Source organism: Aythya marila (genome assembly GCF_965140915.1).
Source record: "Aythya marila genome assembly, chromosome: 28".
NCBI classification, from domain to species: Eukaryota; Metazoa; Chordata; class Aves; order Anseriformes; family Anatidae; genus Aythya; species Aythya marila.
The window spans coordinates 1,078,912-1,099,581 of NC_139069.1; the positions used below are offsets into that span (position 1 = coordinate 1,078,912).

At 49.8% G+C, this 20,670-nt stretch overlaps 1 protein-coding gene across 1 annotated transcript; it reads right to left on the bottom strand.

Moving 5' to 3' along the window:
- Window positions 1-1,879: 1,879 nt before the first annotated feature.
- Window positions 1,880-20,670, bottom strand: LOC309888197 (olfactory receptor 2B2-like; the record flags this gene model as incomplete). The annotated part of the gene is made up of 2 exons (XM_082780432.1): window positions 1,880-2,818; window positions 19,753-20,670. The coding sequence occupies 2 exons, from the start codon at window positions 20,668-20,670 to the stop codon at window positions 1,880-1,882; spliced, it is 1,857 nt and encodes a 618-aa protein (XP_082636558.1).

The window sequence follows — 20,670 nt, forward strand, 5'->3', positions numbered from 1 at the left end:
AGCAGAAATGAATGATTTCTGTGAGGTTAGAACATTCAGGCAATGTTGATTTTGCTGTAACACTGACTTAAAATAGTCATGTAAAGCCCTTGCACTATTTTAATCACTGACATTAATCCTCAAACCTAAATGCTACTCCACACCCTGACAGGAATCCACTGTTCTTATGCCTGACCTCAAAGTATCCCTTCAAGCCAAAACACAGCCCATAGCCGCTTCCCTTTATCTTGAGTCTCTTGCTCATCCTGATCTGATCAGCTTGTGGGCCACAAGGAGGAGATGGGTGGGGATGCTCTGAGGAGATCAGCTCTGCCTCAGCATCTCCTGCCCCAGCAGCAGGAATGTGACTGTGGCAGGGAATGTGAGGTCACTTCTGTCTCTGCACTTGATAGGGCAGCAGCAGGAACGTGTCACGCAAAGGGACTGGGAGGTCACTTGTGTCTGGAGGTGGCAGGTCACCTTGACTTCTCCCTGGGATCTGAACTTTTGGGCTGACATCTGGCAGTGGCCCTGCTAGGCCAGCAGAAGGCACCTGCTTGGAATGCTGACTGTTGGCATTGCTTCCTTGCAACACTGTGCAGGGCTGAGGAGGTGTCAAAATGAAGTTCTTCTAGTAGCATCACACTACCCACCACATCCCACAGACCCCAAGACTAGCCCTGAGCCAGACATGGGTGTGCAGGGTCTCCTCTCCCAGTGGCCGTGGTCAGGCCTTGGCCCTTCTGCTTCACTAAAACCAACCAAGATTTTTCTCAGCACAGTGCTTTGCCTGTCTGTAACCATGGCCTCCAATTATCTGCCCTAACAAGGCCCTGGGGAGGCTTTGTTAGTAACAGCCCTCAGTGGGGCCCATTAATACTCCAAGTCACTTCAACTTTTCCTTCTGACTTTAGCTTCTCAAGTGGTTACATCACTCTCCTCTCAGTACCTCATCTGAGTACAGGGGGACAATCACTTCCCTAGCCCTGCTGGCCACACTGCTTCTTATACAAGCCAGGATGCTGTTGGTCTTCTTGGCCACCTGAGCACACTGCTGGCTCATATTCAGCCGACTATCAACCAGTACTCCCACATCCTTCTCTACCAGGCAGCTCTCCAAACACTCATCTCCCAGCCTGTAGCTCTGTTTGGGGTTGTTGAGCCCCAGGTGAAGAACCCGGCACTAGAACCCCAGAAAACAGAAGAGCACGGAGCAACCTCTTGCCTTTATTCCGGGCAGCAGCTTTGGAGAGGTTTCCAGGCTTCTGGGTTTGCCCAGAGCAAGACCCTCCTCTTACTGTGGTGCTATGCGGGAGGCCAGCTGTAACCCAGGGCTGCACAGTGCCTGCTGCTGCCTGCAGTCACAGGGATGCCAATGCAGAGAGAACAGGACTGTCACCAAGGCCTATGAGATCTGACTGCTTATCCGAATAAAAGAGCACAGGAGAACACACTGAAAGCCAAAAGAGAGCAGCAGTGACAAGGCCACGTCCTGCTGCTGGCCATGGCCATGGCTCCAGAGAAGCAACAGCCCCCACCCAAACTCCATGTAGCAGCTGGGCTCTTGGCCCTGAGCCCCTCCTGTGTGCTGGGGCTTCTACCCCAGCTCCAGAGGGGATGGGAAGAGATGGCAGCTGATAAAATGTAGTTCTGATGTTTTTGTTTTGTTTTGTTTTGTTTTTGTTTTTTATTTATTATGTTTCTCTACATAACCTGCTTCTTTCAATAATTAGATGACTGGGTCACTATAAATGAAAAAATAGAAATAAGAAAATCATGTAGCAGGTTAAGGAAAACATAATTTAAATCAAAAGAAAAAAATGTAGAAAATATTTATAGAGAAATATCGTAACAAAAATTTTCCTCACAGTTCCTGAAATAATCAGGGAACTCACAAACATTACTGATTGCAAAGAAGCATGTATCCAAAGAGTTTCCTTACTGCATCCTTGAACTCCTGGTTCCTCATGCTGTAGATGAGGGGGTTCACTGATGAAGGAACAACTGAGTAGAGAACTGACACAATAAGATCCATGGATGGAGAAGAGATGGAGGGGGGTTTCAGGTAGGCAAACATGCCAGTGCTGATAAAGAGGGAGACCACGGCCAGGTGAGGGAGGCAAGTGGAAAAGGCTTTGTGTCGGCCCTGCTCAGAGGGCATCCTCAGCACTGTCCTGAAGATTTGCACGTAGGATAACACGATGAAAACAAAACAACCAAAGGCTAAATAAACACTAAACACAAGTGGCCCAACTTCCCTGAGGTAGGCATATGAACAGGAGAGCTTGAGGATGTGGGGGATTTCACAGAAGAACTGGTCCACAACTTTGCCTTGGCAGAGGGGCAGGAAAAATGTGTTGGCCGTGTGCAGGGCAGCATTGAGAAAGCCACTGCCCCAGGCAGCTGCTGCCATCTGGGCACAAGCTCTGCTGCCCAGGAGGTTCCCGTAGTGCAGGGGCTTGCAGATGGCAACGTAGCGGTCATAGGCCATGACAGTGAGAAGGGAAAACTCTGAGCCAAAGAAGAAAACAGAAAAGAGAACTTGGGCTGCACATCCTTGATAGGAGATGGCCCTGGTGTTCCAGAGGGCATTGGCCATGGCTTTGGGCAGAGTGGTGGAGATGCAGCCCAGGTCGAGGAGGGCGAGGTTGAGGAGGAAGAAGTACATGGGGGTGTGGAGGCGGTGGTGGCAGGCTACGGCGCTGAGGATGAGGCCGTTGCCCAGGAGGGCAGCCAGGTAGATGCCCAGGAAGAGCGCGAAGTGCAGGAGCTGCAGCTTGCGTGTGTCTGCGAATGGCAGCAGGAGGAACTCGCTCACTGAGCTGATGTTGGGCATTTCCTATTTCTGGGCTTGGGGTCCTGCACAAGGAACAGAAAAACACTGAGTGTTTATCAGAGCTATCTTAACAGAGTTATCTTACAGGAAAATATATATATATACATTAATATCCATTTTTCTTTTTAGCCTTCATTTCTCATTTCAGAGGAAAACTCATTCCATTTTTCATTTAATCCCTCCCAAATGATTCTCCACTTCCATTGAGACTTTTGACAGGTCCTTTTCATGAGTTCTGGCTGGTGCTGCTAGAGGGTGTCACTGAGAGCACGCGACTTGCTGTGGGCAATGTGGGAGTCAGTCCTGCCCTAAGCAAGTGGTAAAGATAATATGATGATTTTTCTTTTGTCTCTTTTGTTCTAGCAGCCCCACTGTATTCACAGTAAATCCTTGTGTGTCATCAACGTGGTGATGGCTTCAGTGCAGTGTCCTTGAGAGAGCACATCAAGTCTGTGTGTTAGTCCTAGTGTCAACTGCCCTGTGCTGGTGTCTCTTTGACCTACTGGACAATTGCACTCTTATGTTCGCCTGAAACAAACCGGGACACTGCTGAGAGCAGAGACATCGAGGCTCAAAGTGCCCAACTCCAGACCCCTAAACCAGTCCCCGTACTCCCTTTCCTCCAAGCACACTGAGGACTAACTCCATGGGCATGTTAAACCCCCATCACCAGCCAGCCTGGGAACAAGACCAGCAGCAGCACGGCCAGCTGGAGAAGCCAGGAGGAATGCCAGCGTGCTGCTGCCAGGGGAGGCAAGGCCAGGGAGGGACAGAGGGACACTCAGCAGACCCTCCTGTGCTGCAGCTCTGCCTGCAGACGAGTCAGTTCATGCTCATTGCAGGCAATCGGTAGTCATCTCAAATTGGCTGAGACCTCTCAAAGACAGAGCACTGGGCATTGGAGGGTTCACAGCTCCTAAAGATCAGCTAGGATAAAACCTGAGAGGACCACAATGATGATGTTGGTGTAGTTTCTGGGCTGAGGTGTGGGAAGGGACTTTATGAAGTTCATTGATTCAATATTGATCTCTCACTGCAATGTTCTAGGAGTCTCAGTCTGCAGTACAAACCTGACCACCTATTACCATGAAACCAGCCTCCACCCTACCACAGGTATCTGCAAGCACAGGCTACAGGAAAAGTCTTGCCTTTCAGGTAGCCCCTGCCTTGGTCTTATTGTTGAAAACTCCAATCATAAATGCCATTCTCTAAAGCGTTTTCTACTCGTTTCTGGAGAAACAAAGAGACCCATCCTGACAGATGCTATCAGTAATCAGATGTGCCAGCCGTACAAGACCCCTCTGGCAACCCCACCTGCAGTGCCCTGCTGCCAGAGCCTCACGGTTTCAGGAGCCTGCAGATGTGTCCTGCCACACGCTGCCCTCTGTTGTTGCGCTCCTCAGTGCCTCCAAGCCCTCTCTCCTTCTCTCCTCTCTGCGTGCCAGCTGCGGTCAGAGCCCCCAGCCCTGCTGCACTGTGCAGAGGAGCTGCTCCTGGGCACAGCTGTCTCTCTGCACCAGGGCCCTCTTGCCACGAGCTCTCTCTGTCCCATGAGCCCGGCCCAGCTCAGCAGCACAGCACCAGACCAAGGCACAGCAATCGCCCCTCTGGCGGCTTTGCTGATGAGCCCACAAACCTCAGGCACTCAGAGACAATTGAAGACAGCTCTCCAGAAGTCCAAGTCAGAGGCAAGTTTCCTGCAGTGTCTCCCTGAGGGCCAGCACTGACACAGCCTCCCTTGGAGCTCGTTAGAGCAGAACCCTGGAGGCAGTGAGGACAAGGAGACAAAGGCAATGTGAAGGTGACACTGATGTATAGGAAAACTGGATGTGTTTCACCAGCACAAGGGTCAGGCCTTGACCCATGTTCCCTAGGAAGGAGATCCTTTCTCTTCCCAAATTGCTCATGGCTCTTTGTGGGGCAGTAGGAGATGGGGATGTGCATGGCCAAGTGCAGGAGAATGGTATGACGCCTGCCTGGTTCATGGTTGGGGGCGAGGAGGCAATGAGGCCCTGGTGCTTTCACAGTCAGTTGTTTCCTCATAAGCCTCAGTGGCAGAGACAACAACCTAGCCATGGGCACAAAGACCTGGGTCCTGCTGGGACTCTGTCTTGTCATAGCCCTTAATCCTTTCCACAGCAGCCTTTCCTAAGGACTCTCACAGCTGCACCTCTTTCCCTGCTGGCTGCAGTCCCTTCTGTTGGTGGTCTCTTATAGATCTCAGCTGAGTCTGGGAACTCAGATTTCTTGATGGCCATGCTCCTCTCCTCCTGGCCACTACTCACTCAGTAGGGTCCCAGCCTGCCCTGATGTGTGGGGTTACTCTTTCTCCGGTGCGGGACTGGGCTCTTCTCCTTGTAAATGCCAAGAGGTGTATGTAGGCAAAATCCTGTATTTTCTCCTTGTTCACCCACATTGATGCTCCATTCTGTTAACAGCTATTGTCTGCAGGCAAACAGTTCCACCTTCATGTGATTGTCCTGTCTCTGACAAGATCACAGCATCGGGAGCTGCAGGAAAGTTTGGATAATACAGAAGTAACCAGCTGAATGGAATTGCAGCACAGAGTCACAGAAGGGTAGGGGATGGAAGGCTGCCAGGTCCTATCACTGGCCACCACTAAGAAGATTTTGGCACCATTCTCTTTACATTGTCCCCTCAGGTATTTGTAGAGGTTGATAAGATCCCTTCTCAATCTCCTCTTCTCTGGGCTAAACAGGCCCAGCGTGCTTAGTCTTTCCTTACAGGACAGATGCTCGAATCCCTTAATCACCTTCCTGGCTCTGTGCTGGACCCTCTCTAGACATTCTATGCCCCTCCTGTACTGGGGAGCCCCTTACTGCCCACACTATTCCAGGTGTGGCCTCACCAGATCTGTGTAAAGGGGGAGGATCACCTCTCTCAACCTGCTGTCCACACTCCTCTTGATTCAGGCTAGGAACCAATTGGATGGGATTGAGATGCTCCAATCCTTTAATCACCTTCCTTTGGCCCTTCTAATTTAGACCTGCACAACCCCATAACATTCAGGACACAGCTCCAGAGAAACTGAGAGCATGCATGAGAAGGAAGCACAGAAAAGGTGCAACCTGGCATCCTTCCATCGCCTACCATTCTGTGACTCTGTGCTGCAATTCAATGCAGCTGGTTACTCCTGTATTATCCAAACTTTCCTGCAGCTCCAGATGCTGCTGTCTTGTCAGAGAGCACACAATCACACAAAGGTTGAACTGTCTGCCTGCACACGTGAACATCTGACATGATGTCGACGTAGAGCTTGGTACCGTGGCTTAGTGATGGACTTGTCAGTACTGAGGTAAAGTTCCATGACCGGGGTTACAGGTCCTCACCCTTCTATGTTCCCTCTAAACTCTTTTTCATTCCTGATGGCCTCATCCTTAACAGTCTGATGGTATCATCAACCATAGGGCTTGCCAACCCCCATGGCTACACCCCCACATGACCCCTTCTTCATATCAACCATCTTCTTGACACAAATATTACTCCATATATCAGACACCCCAATGGGACTAGCTCAGAGGCTATGTGCATCCTCGGCTTAGACTGCATCAGGAGAGAGAACTGCAAACTTCCAAAAGGGCACCACCGGTGGAGCTTTGGCAGAGCTGTCTTGGAGACGAAGGACATGAAACAGTTGTCTACCTTGTTTGGCCTTCCACAGAATCCTTCTGTTGGGGGTTTGCTGAAGGCTGAAGAACAGCAGGTGCCAATGGCTACCATGGTGGCACACCTGAGGCAGCATCGCGGTAACCGAGACTCCCTGATTGCCATCCATGAGCTGAGTCATCGACTGGAGAGCCAAGGTGTAGATGTAGAGCTTGGGAGCGTGCTTTAGTGATGGCCTTGTCAGCACTAAGGTAAAGTTGCCTGACCTGGGTGACACGTCCCAGAGTATTGTCAGGCACAATGCAATTCTTTTTGCCTTCTGCATCTATAGCACAGGAAGCAGGACTTTGCCCTACTCCATTGAATGGGCAGGTGTTTTCACTTTACTCAGTTTAGGTTTCTGTGGCTGGAAGGGGCAATTTCCCAAAAGAGGCCACGCTCATGGGTACAGCTACAGCCACTTGAAGAGGTATTTTCTTTAGTTTTCATCCCTAGTTTGCCACAGAAGACCCAAGAGAACCATGGCTGTCCAGGTGTCTACTGCAATTCAAGCTGAATTTCTCAGATTCCAAATGCTCATTTCAACTTTTATTTTATTTTATTTTATTTTATTTTATTTTATTTTATTTTATTTTATTTTATTTATTTTATTTTATTTTATTTTATTTTATTTTATTTTATTTTATTTTATTTTATTTTATTTTATTTTATTTTATTTTATTTTATTATTTTATATTTTATTTTCTCCCAAGGAACCCCTGACATGTCTTAGAAAGGGTTTCATGTGCTGGGCTGCACTTACAGGGACAAAGACCACTGCTGGCAGTGAAGGTGTCAGACCTCCAGACTCTGCTTTTCCTCCTGATAAAGGTCTCCAAAGAAGTCACCCTGGATGAATAGCAATAGGAGAATGATGCTCCAAACTGAAATGCAACAGCATTCAGCCTTTGAAATAAGAAAATATTTTTATTCTGTGCTTTGTGAAATCTTTTCCCTTAACTACGTCATGTAAACTCTGCAATTAGCTGCACAAGGCATGAAACCTTGAAGAAAACTATGGAGGAGATGTTAGGAATTTCTTCATTTTAATGAGTTCCATGGTGTATTGTGGTGCTGAGTCTATGAAGCTCAGTTACTGAGAGGAGAACGATGCAACTGCTAGAGAAAGTAAAGTCAGAAGGACAAGTTGAAGTGACTTGGAGTATTAATGAGCCCCACTGAGGGCTGTTACTAACAAAGCCTCCCCAGGGCCTTGTTAGGGCAGCTAATTGGAGGCCATGTTTACAGACAGGCAAAGCACTGTGCTGAGAAAAGTCTTGGTTGGCTTTAGTGAAGCAAAAGAGCCAAGGCCTGACCCCTGGAACTGGGAAAGGAGATCCTTCACCCCCAAGTCCAGCTCAAGGCTGTTCCTGGGGTCTGTGGGCTGTGGCGGGCAGTGTGATGCCATGAGAAGAACACTGGTATGACATCTTCGAGGAGCTTCACAATGTTGCAAGGAATCTATGGGGCCTCATCAGAATGAATATAACATATCTCCTCCTAAGCTCTAGCCAAGGGGACAGAAACCTCAGGGCTGTTGGGCCTGCCATTTTTACCAGCACCCTCTGCCTTCTCCTCTGCAGACTCTATCACATTCTGACTTATTTCCTTGAAGTCTGCAGAAACCCATCTCTGTCCACAACCTTCCTCTCGTCCTTTGTTTAACCCATGTCTCGTAAACCCTCATCAGCTGTTCCTTGAAACAGAAAGTCAGGGTCTGATAAGAGGGTGACTTCTGGCACCACAGTGCGACACTTTGAGGGACATTTCTTATTCTATCGTGCTAATGTGTAACTTCCAAGATATACTCCAAAGAATTTTTTTTCTCTCCTGCTCTTTCCTACTACCAAAGGAAGCTCCATGAGGGTGGAAACTACTTCTGAAGTAGGCATCCCAACCCAGCAGGCTCCTTGAGGCCTCTCAGCCAACCAGACACAAGTCACCTCAGCAGCAGCTTCCAAGCCATGGGCCTGCTGCTGGCCTTGCAGCTTCTTGGCTAAACACAGCCAAGCCTTGTGCCTCCTGATGCCCAGTCATGGACTCAAGCAGAAGGGACAGGACAACCCATCTGGGGGCCTTCTTTCTGCCTGGGTCGTCCTGGGTGTGTAGGCAGAGGGGATCCCCCAGTCAGCATGCCAAGCAGGTGCCTTGTGCTGGCCTAGCAGGGCCACTGCCAGATGTCAGCCCAAAAGTGCAGCTCCCAGGGAGAAGTCAAGGCTGACCTGCCACCTCCAGACACAAGTGACCTCACAGTCCCTTTCTATGACACGTTCCTGCTGCTGCCCTATCAAGTGCAGAGACAGAAGTGACCTCACAGTCACTTTCCTTCTGCTGGGTCAGGACATCCTGACGTAGGGCTGACCTCTCTCTAGTCCTTTAGGGACTAGGGCTCACCATTCTATGTTAGAGGAAAAACACAGGTTTAATGGGAATCTTTAGTGTTCTTCTGTGCATATCAGGTCTGTCATAAGCATATGGGCAAACCCTGTGGTTTAGGGAATTTTAAGGCCTGCCAACAACTTCTCTAGGGCTAAATAGTGCATCTTAATGTTAGTGTTTAGGGTAGGGATTGGGGTAAGCAGGAGTGTAAAGGTAAGGGAAAGGTAAGGGAAAGGGACTATGGGCTGTGTTTTGCTTCAGTGCATACTTTGAGTAGTGGATTCCTCTCAGAGAGGTGGAGTACCATTTAGTATTTAGGAGCATTTAGTTTTAAGGATTAAAATTACTGGTTCAAATAAGGTGACGGCAATACATGACTGTTTTAAATCAGTGTTAGTGTAGCATCTAGCATCTACAGTCTCTTGTCCAAGCTGCTCCAGACTGTGCCATATTTTATTGGGATCAGCCTTCTGATGACATTTAACATCTCAGTGTATCTGTCTCATCTCTGTTGGCTACCCCATTCCTGAGAAGGAAGTAGCATTGTAGTCAGGAGGGAAAAGGACATATGGGTCTTTAGGAGCATCCTGCACAATGTGCCCATCAGCTTTGCACCTCCACAAAATCATGTTTCCTACCTACAAGTTTTGTTTCCCAAGTGGCATCTATGGAGCCAGGGTTCCTTTTCCCAGGCCCTCTCACATGTTTCAGTTTTGGGTGTGCAGGGATGGGATAAGGAAAGTTAAGGCACAGATGGAATTGATCTTCTCAAGGGATGCAAGGAATAATAGGAAGGGATTCTACAGATTCACTGCTCATAAAAGAAAGGCCAAGGAGAGTGTACGCCTTGTGATGGATGAGAATGACAGACATGGAGAAGGCTGAGGGACTCAACAACATTGTTGCCTCAGTTTTCTCTGCCAGTCAGGCTTCCCAAGTCTTTCATTTCCCTGGACCCACGGATGGAGGCTGGGGGTGCAAAGTCCCACCCACTCTAAGTGAAGAGCAGGTTTGAGACCACCTGAAGAAACTCAACAAATACAAGTCTATGGGGCCTGATGACGTGCATCCCAGGGTCCTGAGGGAACTGGCTGATGTAGTTGCCAAGCATCTCCCCATCATATTTGAAGAGTCCTGGTGGTTGGGTGAAGTCCCTGGTGAGCTGAAAAAGGAAAACATCACTCCCATTTTTAAAAAAGGTAGAAATGAGAATCTGTGGAACTATTGAATGCTGAGCCTCACCTCTGTGTCTGGCAAGATCATGGAAAAGATCCTCCTGGTATCAATGTCAAGGCACATGCAAGACAAAGAGGTGATCTCAGACACCCAGCATGGCTTCACCAAAGGATAAATCTTGCCTGACCAGTGTGCTGGCTTTCTACAATGGAGTGACCACATCAGACAACAAGGGAAGACCGACCGATGTCATCTACTTGGACTTCTGTAAGACCATTGCCATGGTCCCACATGACATCCTGATCTCCAAATTAGAGAGATATGCATTTGATGGGTGAACCATTCAGTGGGTAAGGAGTTGGCCTGAAGGTCACATGCAGGGAGTGGTGCTCAATGGCTCTATGTCCAAGTGGAGGCTGGTGATGAGTCCTGTACCTCAGGGGTCTGTCCTCAGACCCGTATTGGTTAATATTATTACTGATGACATAGACAGTGGGGTCGAGTGCACCCTCAGCAAGTGTGCAGATGACACCAAGCTGAGAGGTGTAGTTGATGCAACAGAGGAAGGGATTCCTGTCCAAAGGGCTCTGGGCAACCTGTTCTCCTGGGGGGCATCCCTGCTTATGGCGTCCATGGACCGGGGCTTGGAACTAGATGCCTCTAAGGTCCCTTCCAACAGGAGCCATTCTCTCATTCTATGGTCTCACTAGCTATACCTCAAGCATGACTCCCATGCCATCAGCCTTCCTGTGGTCTCTCACCTGACCACAACAGAAGGTGCCTCACCATCATCTTCAATGCCTTGAGCATGCTTCTGCCCTATACGGTCCCTATCTGTGCCACATTTCTCCTGCTGGTCCGTCAGATCCAGAGACAGAAGTGGCCTCCCAGCCTCCTTCACCGCCATGTGCCTCCTGCAGGCCCAGCACATCCTGAGGCACACCTGATCCCATCCCAGCATTCCCAGCCAGCTCCTCCTTGTGGCCTCTGATCTGATCACAGACCTGTCACCTCACATGCCTCTTCCAATGCCATGGGATTGCTGCAGGACCTTGCAGTCCCTGCCCTGCCCCAAGGGGACAAACAGCTGAAGTTAGGGGTAGAAGTGGGGTTGAAGCTGAGATGTGTTGTGTGCATGGTGGAGAGTTTTGGTAATTAGGTGTTCAGATTAACATTTAGGGATTAGAGGTCACCTTCTAGGGTTATGGGAATGGTAGGGCTTTAAGGGAAGGATCAGTGTTCTTCTCAAGATGCCTGCTCAATTTATAGGGGAAGATCAAGCTTTGGAGGTTGGAGATTTGTTTAGTTCTTGACTGGGGGCTAGGGTGAAGGCTGGCGTTATAATCCTTGGTTAGGCTTAATCATCTTTTTGCTCAGCCTTCTAGTAGAAGATGGGTTTGACATCTGCCTTTTCTAAGTCTTGATGAATGACTTTAATCAATTTGTCCTTTCCAAGGTCTTTGAGAAAGGTCTTATGATGATGTCAGCAGCTGTACCAGCACCTCTCTCAGTCTTCCAAAACCAACTTTAAGCAACCTGAGGACTGGCCAGGGGGATGGTGAAATTTTGGGAAAGGGCTTGGTTAAAATCTCTGAGGAGAGCCTTTATGAGCTTCACATGGTCAATGATGGCATTGTCGTAGATAATCATAGAAACATGGGATCATGGTTTGGGATGGAAGGACCTAGAGATCGTCCTATTCCAACCCCCCTGCAGTGGGCAGGGACACTTTGCACTAGACCGGGTTGCTCAAAACACATTCCAACCTGTCCTTGAACACTTCCAGGGATGGGACATTCACAGCTTTTCCAGGCAACCTGTTCCAGTGTCTCACCATCCTCAGAGGAAAGAATTTCTTCCATGTATCTAATTTAAACCTGCCATCTTCTATTTTAAAGTCATTAATCCTTGTCCTATCACTACAATCCCAGACAAAGACTGTCTCCCCAGCTTTCCTGTAGGTCCTCTCTAAGTACTGGTAGGTTGCTCTAAGGTTTCCCCGGTGCCTTGTCTTCTCCAGGCAGAACAGTACCAGTTCTCTCAGTGTGCCTTCATAGAAGACTTGCTCTCGCCCCTTGATCTGGACTTGTTCAAATAATTCCATGTACTCAAACTGCCACGTTAAACCACAGCAGTCTTTTTGGCACCCAGTGTGGGGCACGAAGGCTTGAGATAATGACAGATCTTACTACAGAGTACTAAAGATAAATTGTTATAAGCATTAGACCAGTTTAAGAGTTGCTGATCACAAGGTCGACATTTTGGATCTCAGGTCTGTTGGGCTTGTTTTCAGAAATGTGTTGTATAGCACATTACTTGTTGCATATGTTCCCATTGTGCTCTTTATCATTTCTGTGGCTGGTTTAAAGTTATTTTGCTATGTTGTGTAGCACTGGCTTGTGAGTTTATAAAATTACTGGTCAGGTGACAAATCTGTTCTTTGTACTGAGCATTGCCATCACGTCCATACCTCAGGAACCATCACTCAGAAACTATTAAGAACTACACCCTTCCCCTTTTTGCTTTAGGGAGCCAATCCATGAGGAGAAACGGGAGAGACATTTCTCCACTTATGCACTCTCTCTTTCTCCTTCACCTCCCCCTTCTCCTCCAGGCTAAGTACACTAGCTCTACAAAGCTTTGGATACCCATGGGATGGTCCTACTGTGATGTCTCCTGAATGTGTTTCAATTTTTGTTTAAGGATAAACATCTCGTTAAGAATGCCCTCCAGAGACCTGCCCCAAGGCAGGAGACTTAGGAGTGGTAGGGAGCATGGGAGGATCTGGGCAGGCACCTAGAGCAGTGGGCACCTCCAGTGCTTTGGAACTTCCCCCCTGAGCACGTGCAGAATCCTTAAAAACTGCAGAAGTGCTTGAAAAGGAGGGGTTATCACCTTGGCAATTCCAAAGGGAATTCCAAAGGGAGCCTCAGTCAGTGCCGCTCCAACCCCTGGGACAGGCCCTGCAGCTACTCCAACACCTCTGACATGTCCTGCAGCCACTCCAGCCACTGTGACGGGCCCCAGACTAGACCAGACCCCCCATGTCTGCTCTTGCTAGGCCAGAGCACCAACCTTTGCCAGGATCCGTTGCCTCTACATGCAGGAGAAAACAGTGGGTGTGAAAATCAGGCTCCTGAGAATGGAAGAGAACTACTGCCCGGAAAAGAAAGGAGGGAGAGGAATGTTGATCTATGAAACCTTGACATAGACTTCCCCACGAGAGGGTACTTCCAAGATCCAAAAGGGTACAGCTGGAGTTTTGGGATAGCGGCCTTCAAGAGAGAGGATGTTAAAGAGCTGTCTACCTTGCCCAGTCCCTGGGAGGACACTTTGTGGACTTGTTGAAGGTCAAAGAAGAGCAGGTGCAGATGGTTACCACACTGTTCTACCAGTTGGGGACAGGCTGGACATTAGTCAGCAATGAGCAATTGCACTGTGTATAGCTTGCTTTGTACATAACAATAATAGTACTAAAAATAATTACTATTATAATTCTTTCTCTACCATTTCAGCCCTTTCAACTGCCCTGACCTCAACCGATAAGCATGTGGGGGGGGGTTGGTGTGAGCTAACTGCTGTGTGGTGCTGAGCTGCCTGGCAGGTTAAAGCACATCATGTTTGACAACCACAGTCCAACAGCACAAATCACACTTCTAAAACTCTTGTGTTCAGAGAGGAGCAGTAGATGATCAGTTCAGTCTGCCTCAATGAGAACACCCCAGCAGAGACCCTGCTGCCTTCAGGAGCTGTCAGCCCTGAGGGCTTGGGGACACCTCGAGGGAGCCCAAGGGCACAGAGCAAGCGATGCCATGGTCGGGTGCTGTGCTGCTGAGCTGGGCCGGGCTCCTGGGCCCAAGGGCAGCTCCTGGCAAGCGCTGCAGAGAGACAGCTGTGCCCAGGAGCAGCTCCTCTGCACAGCGCAGCAGGGCTGGGGGCTCTGACCGCAGCTGGCACGCAGAGAGGAGAGAAGGAGAGAGGGCTTGGAGGCACTGAGGAGCACAACAACAGAGGGCAGTGTGTGGCAGGACACATCTGCAGGCTCTTGACACCGTGAGGCTCTGGCAGCAGGGCCATGCAGGTGGGGTTGCCAGAAGGGTCTTCTACAGCAGGCACATCTACAGCTGGCTGATATAGCATATATCCACATCATTCTCTCTGTTTCTGCAGTGAGAAGTAGAAGATGCTGTAGATAATGGCATTTATAAGGGGATATTTAAAGAAGAAGGAGGTTTGTTTAATCTGAAGGAAAAATCTTTTTTGGATTCTGTGCTTTCAGATTTTTGCAGTGGAGGGGAATCTGAGTGAGTGTGAACACACAGCTTGAGGGATGGGGTCTGTTAGCATGGACAGGGAGGAGACGTGGGGACACAGAACCGCTTCCCAGCAAGTACATGGGCAGGCAGCAAGGACATAGGCAGGCGCTGAGAGGGAACTTCTGCCAGAAATGCTGTGCAAGGGAGGGCTCAGGCACCTCCCTGGGAAAATCTCTGCTCTTCTCTCCCACCAGCACAGGGCAGCTGAGACCAGACGTGATGCACAGACTGGCTGTGCTATCTCAAGTACACTCTGCACTAGAGGAATAGTATATGTGACACTGAGAAGATTTCAAGGTCACAAGGTTTCATTTTTACTGCAGCAGGAATGACAGTATAGAAAAAAAGAAATTGTCACAACCCTTCTCTGATGTTAGGGGATTTAGGAGCAAAAATTTGTTCATATCAGGAATTAAATTAATCTGAGAATACCCCATGATCCTTTTTACATTTTTATTTATTTATTTATTTATTTATTTATTTATTTATTTATTTTAATGGGTAAGGACTGTTAACTACACTGCCCACAGCAGAGTCCCCTGCTACCAGGGACACCCTCAGGCAGCATCAGTCAGAGCTCATGAAAGGAACCTGCCTAATGTCTGCTTAATAGGTCGAAATTGAATCAGATATTATCCGATAATTCTGTTGCAACTTCTTACTGCATAGTCCCTCCTTGGGCAGAACCCCATGCCAAGAAAGAGCAAATGCCCAACATCAGCTCTGTGAGTGAGTTCCTCCTGCTGGCATTCGCAGACACGTGCGAGCTGCAGCTCCTGCACTTCGTGCTCTTCCTGGGCATCTACCTGGCTGCCCTCCTGGGCAACGGCCTCATCCTCAGCGCCGTAGCCTGCCACCACTGCCTCCACACCCCCATGTACTTCTTCCTCCTCAACCTCGCCCTCCTCGACCTGGGCTGCATCTCCACCACTCTGCCCAAAGCCATGGCCAATACCCTCTGGGACAACAGGGCCATCTCCTACCAAGGATGTGCTGCACAGGTCTTCTTTTTTGTTTTTTTTTGATTGGAGCAGGGTATTTCCTTCTCACCGTCATGGCCTACGACCGCTACGTTGCCATCTGCAAGCCCCTGCACTACGGGAGCCTCGTGGGCAGCAGAGCTTGTTCCCAGATGGCAGCAGCTGCCTGAGGCAGTGGCTTTCTCAATGCTGCCCTGCACACGGCCAACACATTTTCCCTGCCCCTCTGCCATGGCAATGCTGTGGACCAGTTCTTCTGTGAAATCCCCCACATCCTGAAGCTCTCCTGCTCAGATGTCTACCTCAGAGAAGTCTGGGCTCTTGTGTTTAGCATTTCTTTAGTCCTTGGTTGCTTTGTTTTCATTGTGGTGTCCTACGTGCAGATCTTCAGGGCAGTGCTGAGGATGCCCTCTGAGCAGGGCCGACACAAAGCCTTCTCCACGTGCCTCCCTCACCTGGCTGTGGTCTCCCTGATGGTCAGCACTGCCATGTTTGCCTACCTGAAGCCCCCCTCCATCTCCTCTCCATCCCTGGACCTGGTGGTCACAGTTCTGTACACCGTGGTTCCTCCAGTAGTGAACCCCCTCATCTACAGCTTGAGGAACAAGGAACTAAGGGATTCCGTCAAGACTCTACTGGAATATACATATCTTCAGCAAATTCACTTATAATATGCCTAATATTAGAAATCCCAGCTTTTTTAAGAAAAAAAATAACACGATATCTTTCATTCCCATCTCCTCTGGAGCTGGGGGAGCAGCCCCAGCACGCAGGAGGGGCTCACGGCCAAGAGTCCAGCTGCCACATGCAGGAGCAGCCCTGGTGGACCTTGGGGCTGCCCCTCACTGCCCGCTGGGCTCTGCCTCTCTGCTGCCTTCGGGTCGGGGCTGCTGCTTCCCTGGAGCCATGGCCATGGCCAGCAGCAGGATGTGGTCTTGTAAGGAGTGGAACCTGAGCATGAAATAAATGGTATGGAATAAGGGGTGGATAGATATCCTGGTTGCAATTAGGACAGAGGTAATTTTCCTCCTACTAGCTGGTAGGGTGCTATGTTTTGGCTTAGGATGAGAAGAGTGCTGGTAAGACGCTGATGCTTAATTGTTGCAGAGCAGTGCTTACACCAAGCAAAGGATGTTTCAGCTTCTCACTCTGTCCTGCCAATGGGTAGGCTGGGGGTGCAGCAGGAGCTGGGAGGGGACAGACACAGGACAGCTGACCCAAACTGACCAAAGGGGTATTCCATACCTTCTGACATCATGCTAAACAATAGATAGGGGTGGCTAGCCATGGGGAGGAGGGCTGGACTGCTCGGGGTTAGTCTGGGCATTGTTCAGCGGGTGGTGAGCAATTGCATTGTGCATCACTTGTTTGTACACATTATTAGTAGTAGTACTATTAGCATCATTATTTTTATTATCGTAATTTTTATTATTATTTTCCTGCCTTAATAAACTGTCTTTATCTCAACTCACAGGCTTCACTTTCCCGTTTCTCTCCCCCATCCCAGAGAGGGAGGGGGGAGGATGAGTGAATGACTGTGTGGTGTTTAGCTGCGGTTGGATTAAACCACAACACCTGGACATGAGAGTTTTGATCTTTGGGGGTGGTAAGAGGAGCATGGGCAGCAGAAAATAATGATTTCCTAGAGGGAAGAGGCATCATGTAATGCAGATCGTGCGGTAACACTGACTTGTACAGTCATATATGGCCCTAACACTATTTTAACCAGTAGTTTTAATCCCTAAAGCTAAATGCTCCTCCAACACTCTGACAGGAATCCTCTTCTGTAATGCTTGAACACAAAGTATCCTTTGAAGCAAAGCTCAGCCTATAGCCCCTTTCCTTTACCTTTACTCTCTTGCTCACCCTAATCCCTTCCCTTAACATTAGTATTAAAATGCTCTATTTAAACGTCGGCTTCTAGGCAGATGTAAAAATGAACTAAACCACAGAGCCTGCTCATACCCTAAACACAGAAGAACACCAAACCTTCCCATTAAACCTTTGTTTACTCTCTAACCCAGAAAGGTGAGCCCCAGTCCAGTGGGAACTAGAAAGTAGTCAGCTCTGCCTCAGGATCTCCTGCCTTAGAAGGAGGAATGTGACTCTGAGGTCACTTCTGTCTCTGCACTTGATAGGGCAGCAGCAGGAACGTGTCACGCAAAGGGACTGTGAGGTCACTTGTGTCTGGAGGTGGCAGGTCAGCCTTGACTTCTCCCTGGGAGCTGCACTTTTGGGCTGACATCTAGCAGTGGCCCTGCTAGGCCAGCAGAAGGCACCTGCTTGGCATGCTGACTGGGGGATCCACTCTGCCTATTGGCTGTAGCTGTACCCATGAGCTTGGCCTCTTTGGGGAGATTGTCCCCTTCCAGACACAGAAACCTACATCTGCCATCACCTATCTGGTTACACAAGCATGACAACACCTAAAGGTCATATGTCCCATGACTCTGTCATCCCACGGGGCAGGGAAAGGGAGATGACAGTGAAGGAAGGTATTTGGGTGTGGAAGGTGGGGCCCAGCAGAGACAAGGAGTCAAGGCAGTGGGGTGGGGGAGGCAAAGCAGAAGCAGCCCAAGGGGTGGTGCTGCTTGTGAGGACACGTTTGTGGCAGCAGCCGGAGTGGGCAGCAGCTGTGCGCAGGCGAGGGGAGGCCAGGAATCACATGCCAAGAGCGCTCCTGCCAGCAGAGCCAAGGCTGGGGCAGAGCCCAAGGGCAGAGGCAGGCCCAGGGCAGGGGGCTGCAAGGGCCATGCTGAGCTCCCTGCCCCTGCAGCAGCCGCCCTGGCCCTCAGCAGATGTGCTGGCCGGCACGCACAGGGAGGTGCTGGCGTGCATCAGAGAGCAGCAAGGACGGCGCAGGAGAGGGCTGGGGCCAGGCGGGTGGCAGGGGCTGGCTGGGGGTCCCCTCTGCTGCAGCCAGTGTATGCAGCATGGCAGGAGGAGGGCAGGCAGGGCTCATAGGCCCAGGGCACAGCCTAGCCCTGGGCTGTTTCTGACATCCCTGCAGCTCTCTGCAGGCTGTGGTGAGGTGACCCACAGCCTTCCTTCCTGTGCTTCCAGGGCACATGGCTGCCTCCTGCCCAGCTCGCTGCCCACCATGAACGTTCAACACGGCTGTTTCCGAAGCTGGGCCTTGCCCAGGGTCAGTCCACTGCAGGGGCAGCCACCCTTGTCCTGGTGGCTTCTCATAGCCTTCCTCTCAATACATGCTCTTCTCATCCTTGATCTCTTTTACTGAATATAGAGGCCTAGGGGAGCTTTTTGGTACAGACTAAGACAGAAAAAGCGTTGAGTCCTTCAACCCCATCTCTGCCTGCTGCTATGAAGTGCCTATGAGACATGGACTTGCTCTCAGGTATTTTCCTTTGACAATCTCAGCAGTGCCCGGTGACAGGACAAGACATGGAAATACATGACATTCCCCACAGGAAAACACTTTTACTCTGAGCAATACCAAGCACTGGATCATGTTTCTCCAAAAGTGGGCGAATCCCAGTCACTGGAGATACCAAATTCCAACTGGAAATGGGCCTGGGCTGCCTGGTGGAGGTGTCCATGCCTGGCTAGTGGGGGTGGCTAGATGGGCTTTGGAGGTCCCCTCCAATCTCAGTGAATCTGTCACTTTGTGATGCCTGGCAGGGATTACAAATGCCAGTAATACCTCTGCCCACAGCAGTGTTCCCTCCCCCTACCTCCACTCTCTTGCTACTTCTTTCCTTCAGGATTAGAGTCAGAAGGGAGCTCTGGAGGCTTCCAGTGCTAAGATCTGCTCTGAGCAGGGAGAACTTTCACATCAGATCAGGCTGCTTCCTCAATGCTTCCTCCACCTCACTTTTGAAAGCCATACTCATAGGGGCACTGGCTGGAAGGCCAGTTCTCATTCAGTGGTGCTACAAGACAGCAGTGTGGAAGAGAAGGGTGACCAGCACCAAAACGACCATGTCCTGCTGCTGTCAGTGTTCGTGGGTCAAAGAAAGTGGCGACCCTGACTCAAAGGCTGCAGGGAGGGAGTGCCTGCCAGGGCAGAAAAGGGCAGCCCCAAAGGAGGACACCAGGGCTTTCCACCACGTTGCAGCAGGTATCTTCATCCCACAACCACTGCTGTGCCTGAGAAGAGTGTATGAGAAATGAGATCCAGAGAAACTGCCTACCTGCTGGTTCCTTTATTTAGTTAGTTACAAAGAGCTTAGCAGCACCTCTACATGAGGTCTTTGGGTTAGAAGAAAAGGTAGAAGGAGATAGAAGAACAAAAATAACTTAAATTTATAAAATAAAATGATAAAAATAATATTTAGCATATTGGAATAATATTGAAAAGGATGAACTAATTTTGAAATATAGGAACAAAGACGTTTCTGCCTTGTCCAGCTATACTTCAGGGAATCACATGCAGAAGATGGCTTCGTTGTCGAAATACTGAATATAGCAACAACATCCTCAGTGCCTCCTTGAGCTCTTTATTCCTCATGCTGTAGATGAGGGGGTTCACTACGGGAGGCAACGCTGAATACAAAACGGCCACCACCAGATCCAGGAATGGCAAGGAGATGGAGGGGGGCTTCAGGTAGGCAAACACGGCAGTACTGAGATACAGGGAGACCACGGCCAGGTGAGGGAGGCACGTGGAAAAGGCTTTGTGCTGGCCCTGCTCAGAGGGCATCCTCAGCACTGCCCTGAAGATCTGCATGTAGGAAAAAACAATAAAAACAAAACAACCAACACCTAAACAGGCACTAACCAGAAGAAACTTGACTTCTGTGAGGTAGGTACCTGAGCAGGAGAGCTTGAGGATGTGGGGGATTTCACAGAAGAACTGGTCCACAGCATTGCCTTGGCAGAGGGGCAGGGAAAATGTAGTGGCCGTGTGCAGCATACTATACAGAAAGCCACTGCCCCAGGCAGCTGCTGCCATCTGGGCACAAGCTCTGCTGCCCAGCAGGCTCCCGTAGTGCAGGGGCTTGCAGATGGCAACGTAGCGGTCGTAGGCCATGACAGTGAGAAGAAAAAACTCTGCACCAATGAGGAAGACAAAAAAGAAGACCTGTGCAGCACAGCCTTGATAGGAGATGGTCCTGGTGTCCCAGAGGGCATTGGCCATGGCTTTGGGCAGAGTGGTGGAGATGCAGCCCAGGTCGAGGAGGGCGAGGTTGAGGAGGAAGAAGTACATGGGGGTGTGGAGGCGGTGGTCACAGGCTATGGCGCTGAGGATGAGGCCGTTGCCCAGGAGGGCAGCCAGGTAGATGCCCAGGAAGAGCGCGAAGTGCAGGAGCTGCATCTCGCGCGTGTCTGCGAATGCCAGCAGGAGGAACTCGCTGACAGAGCTGACATTGGGCAT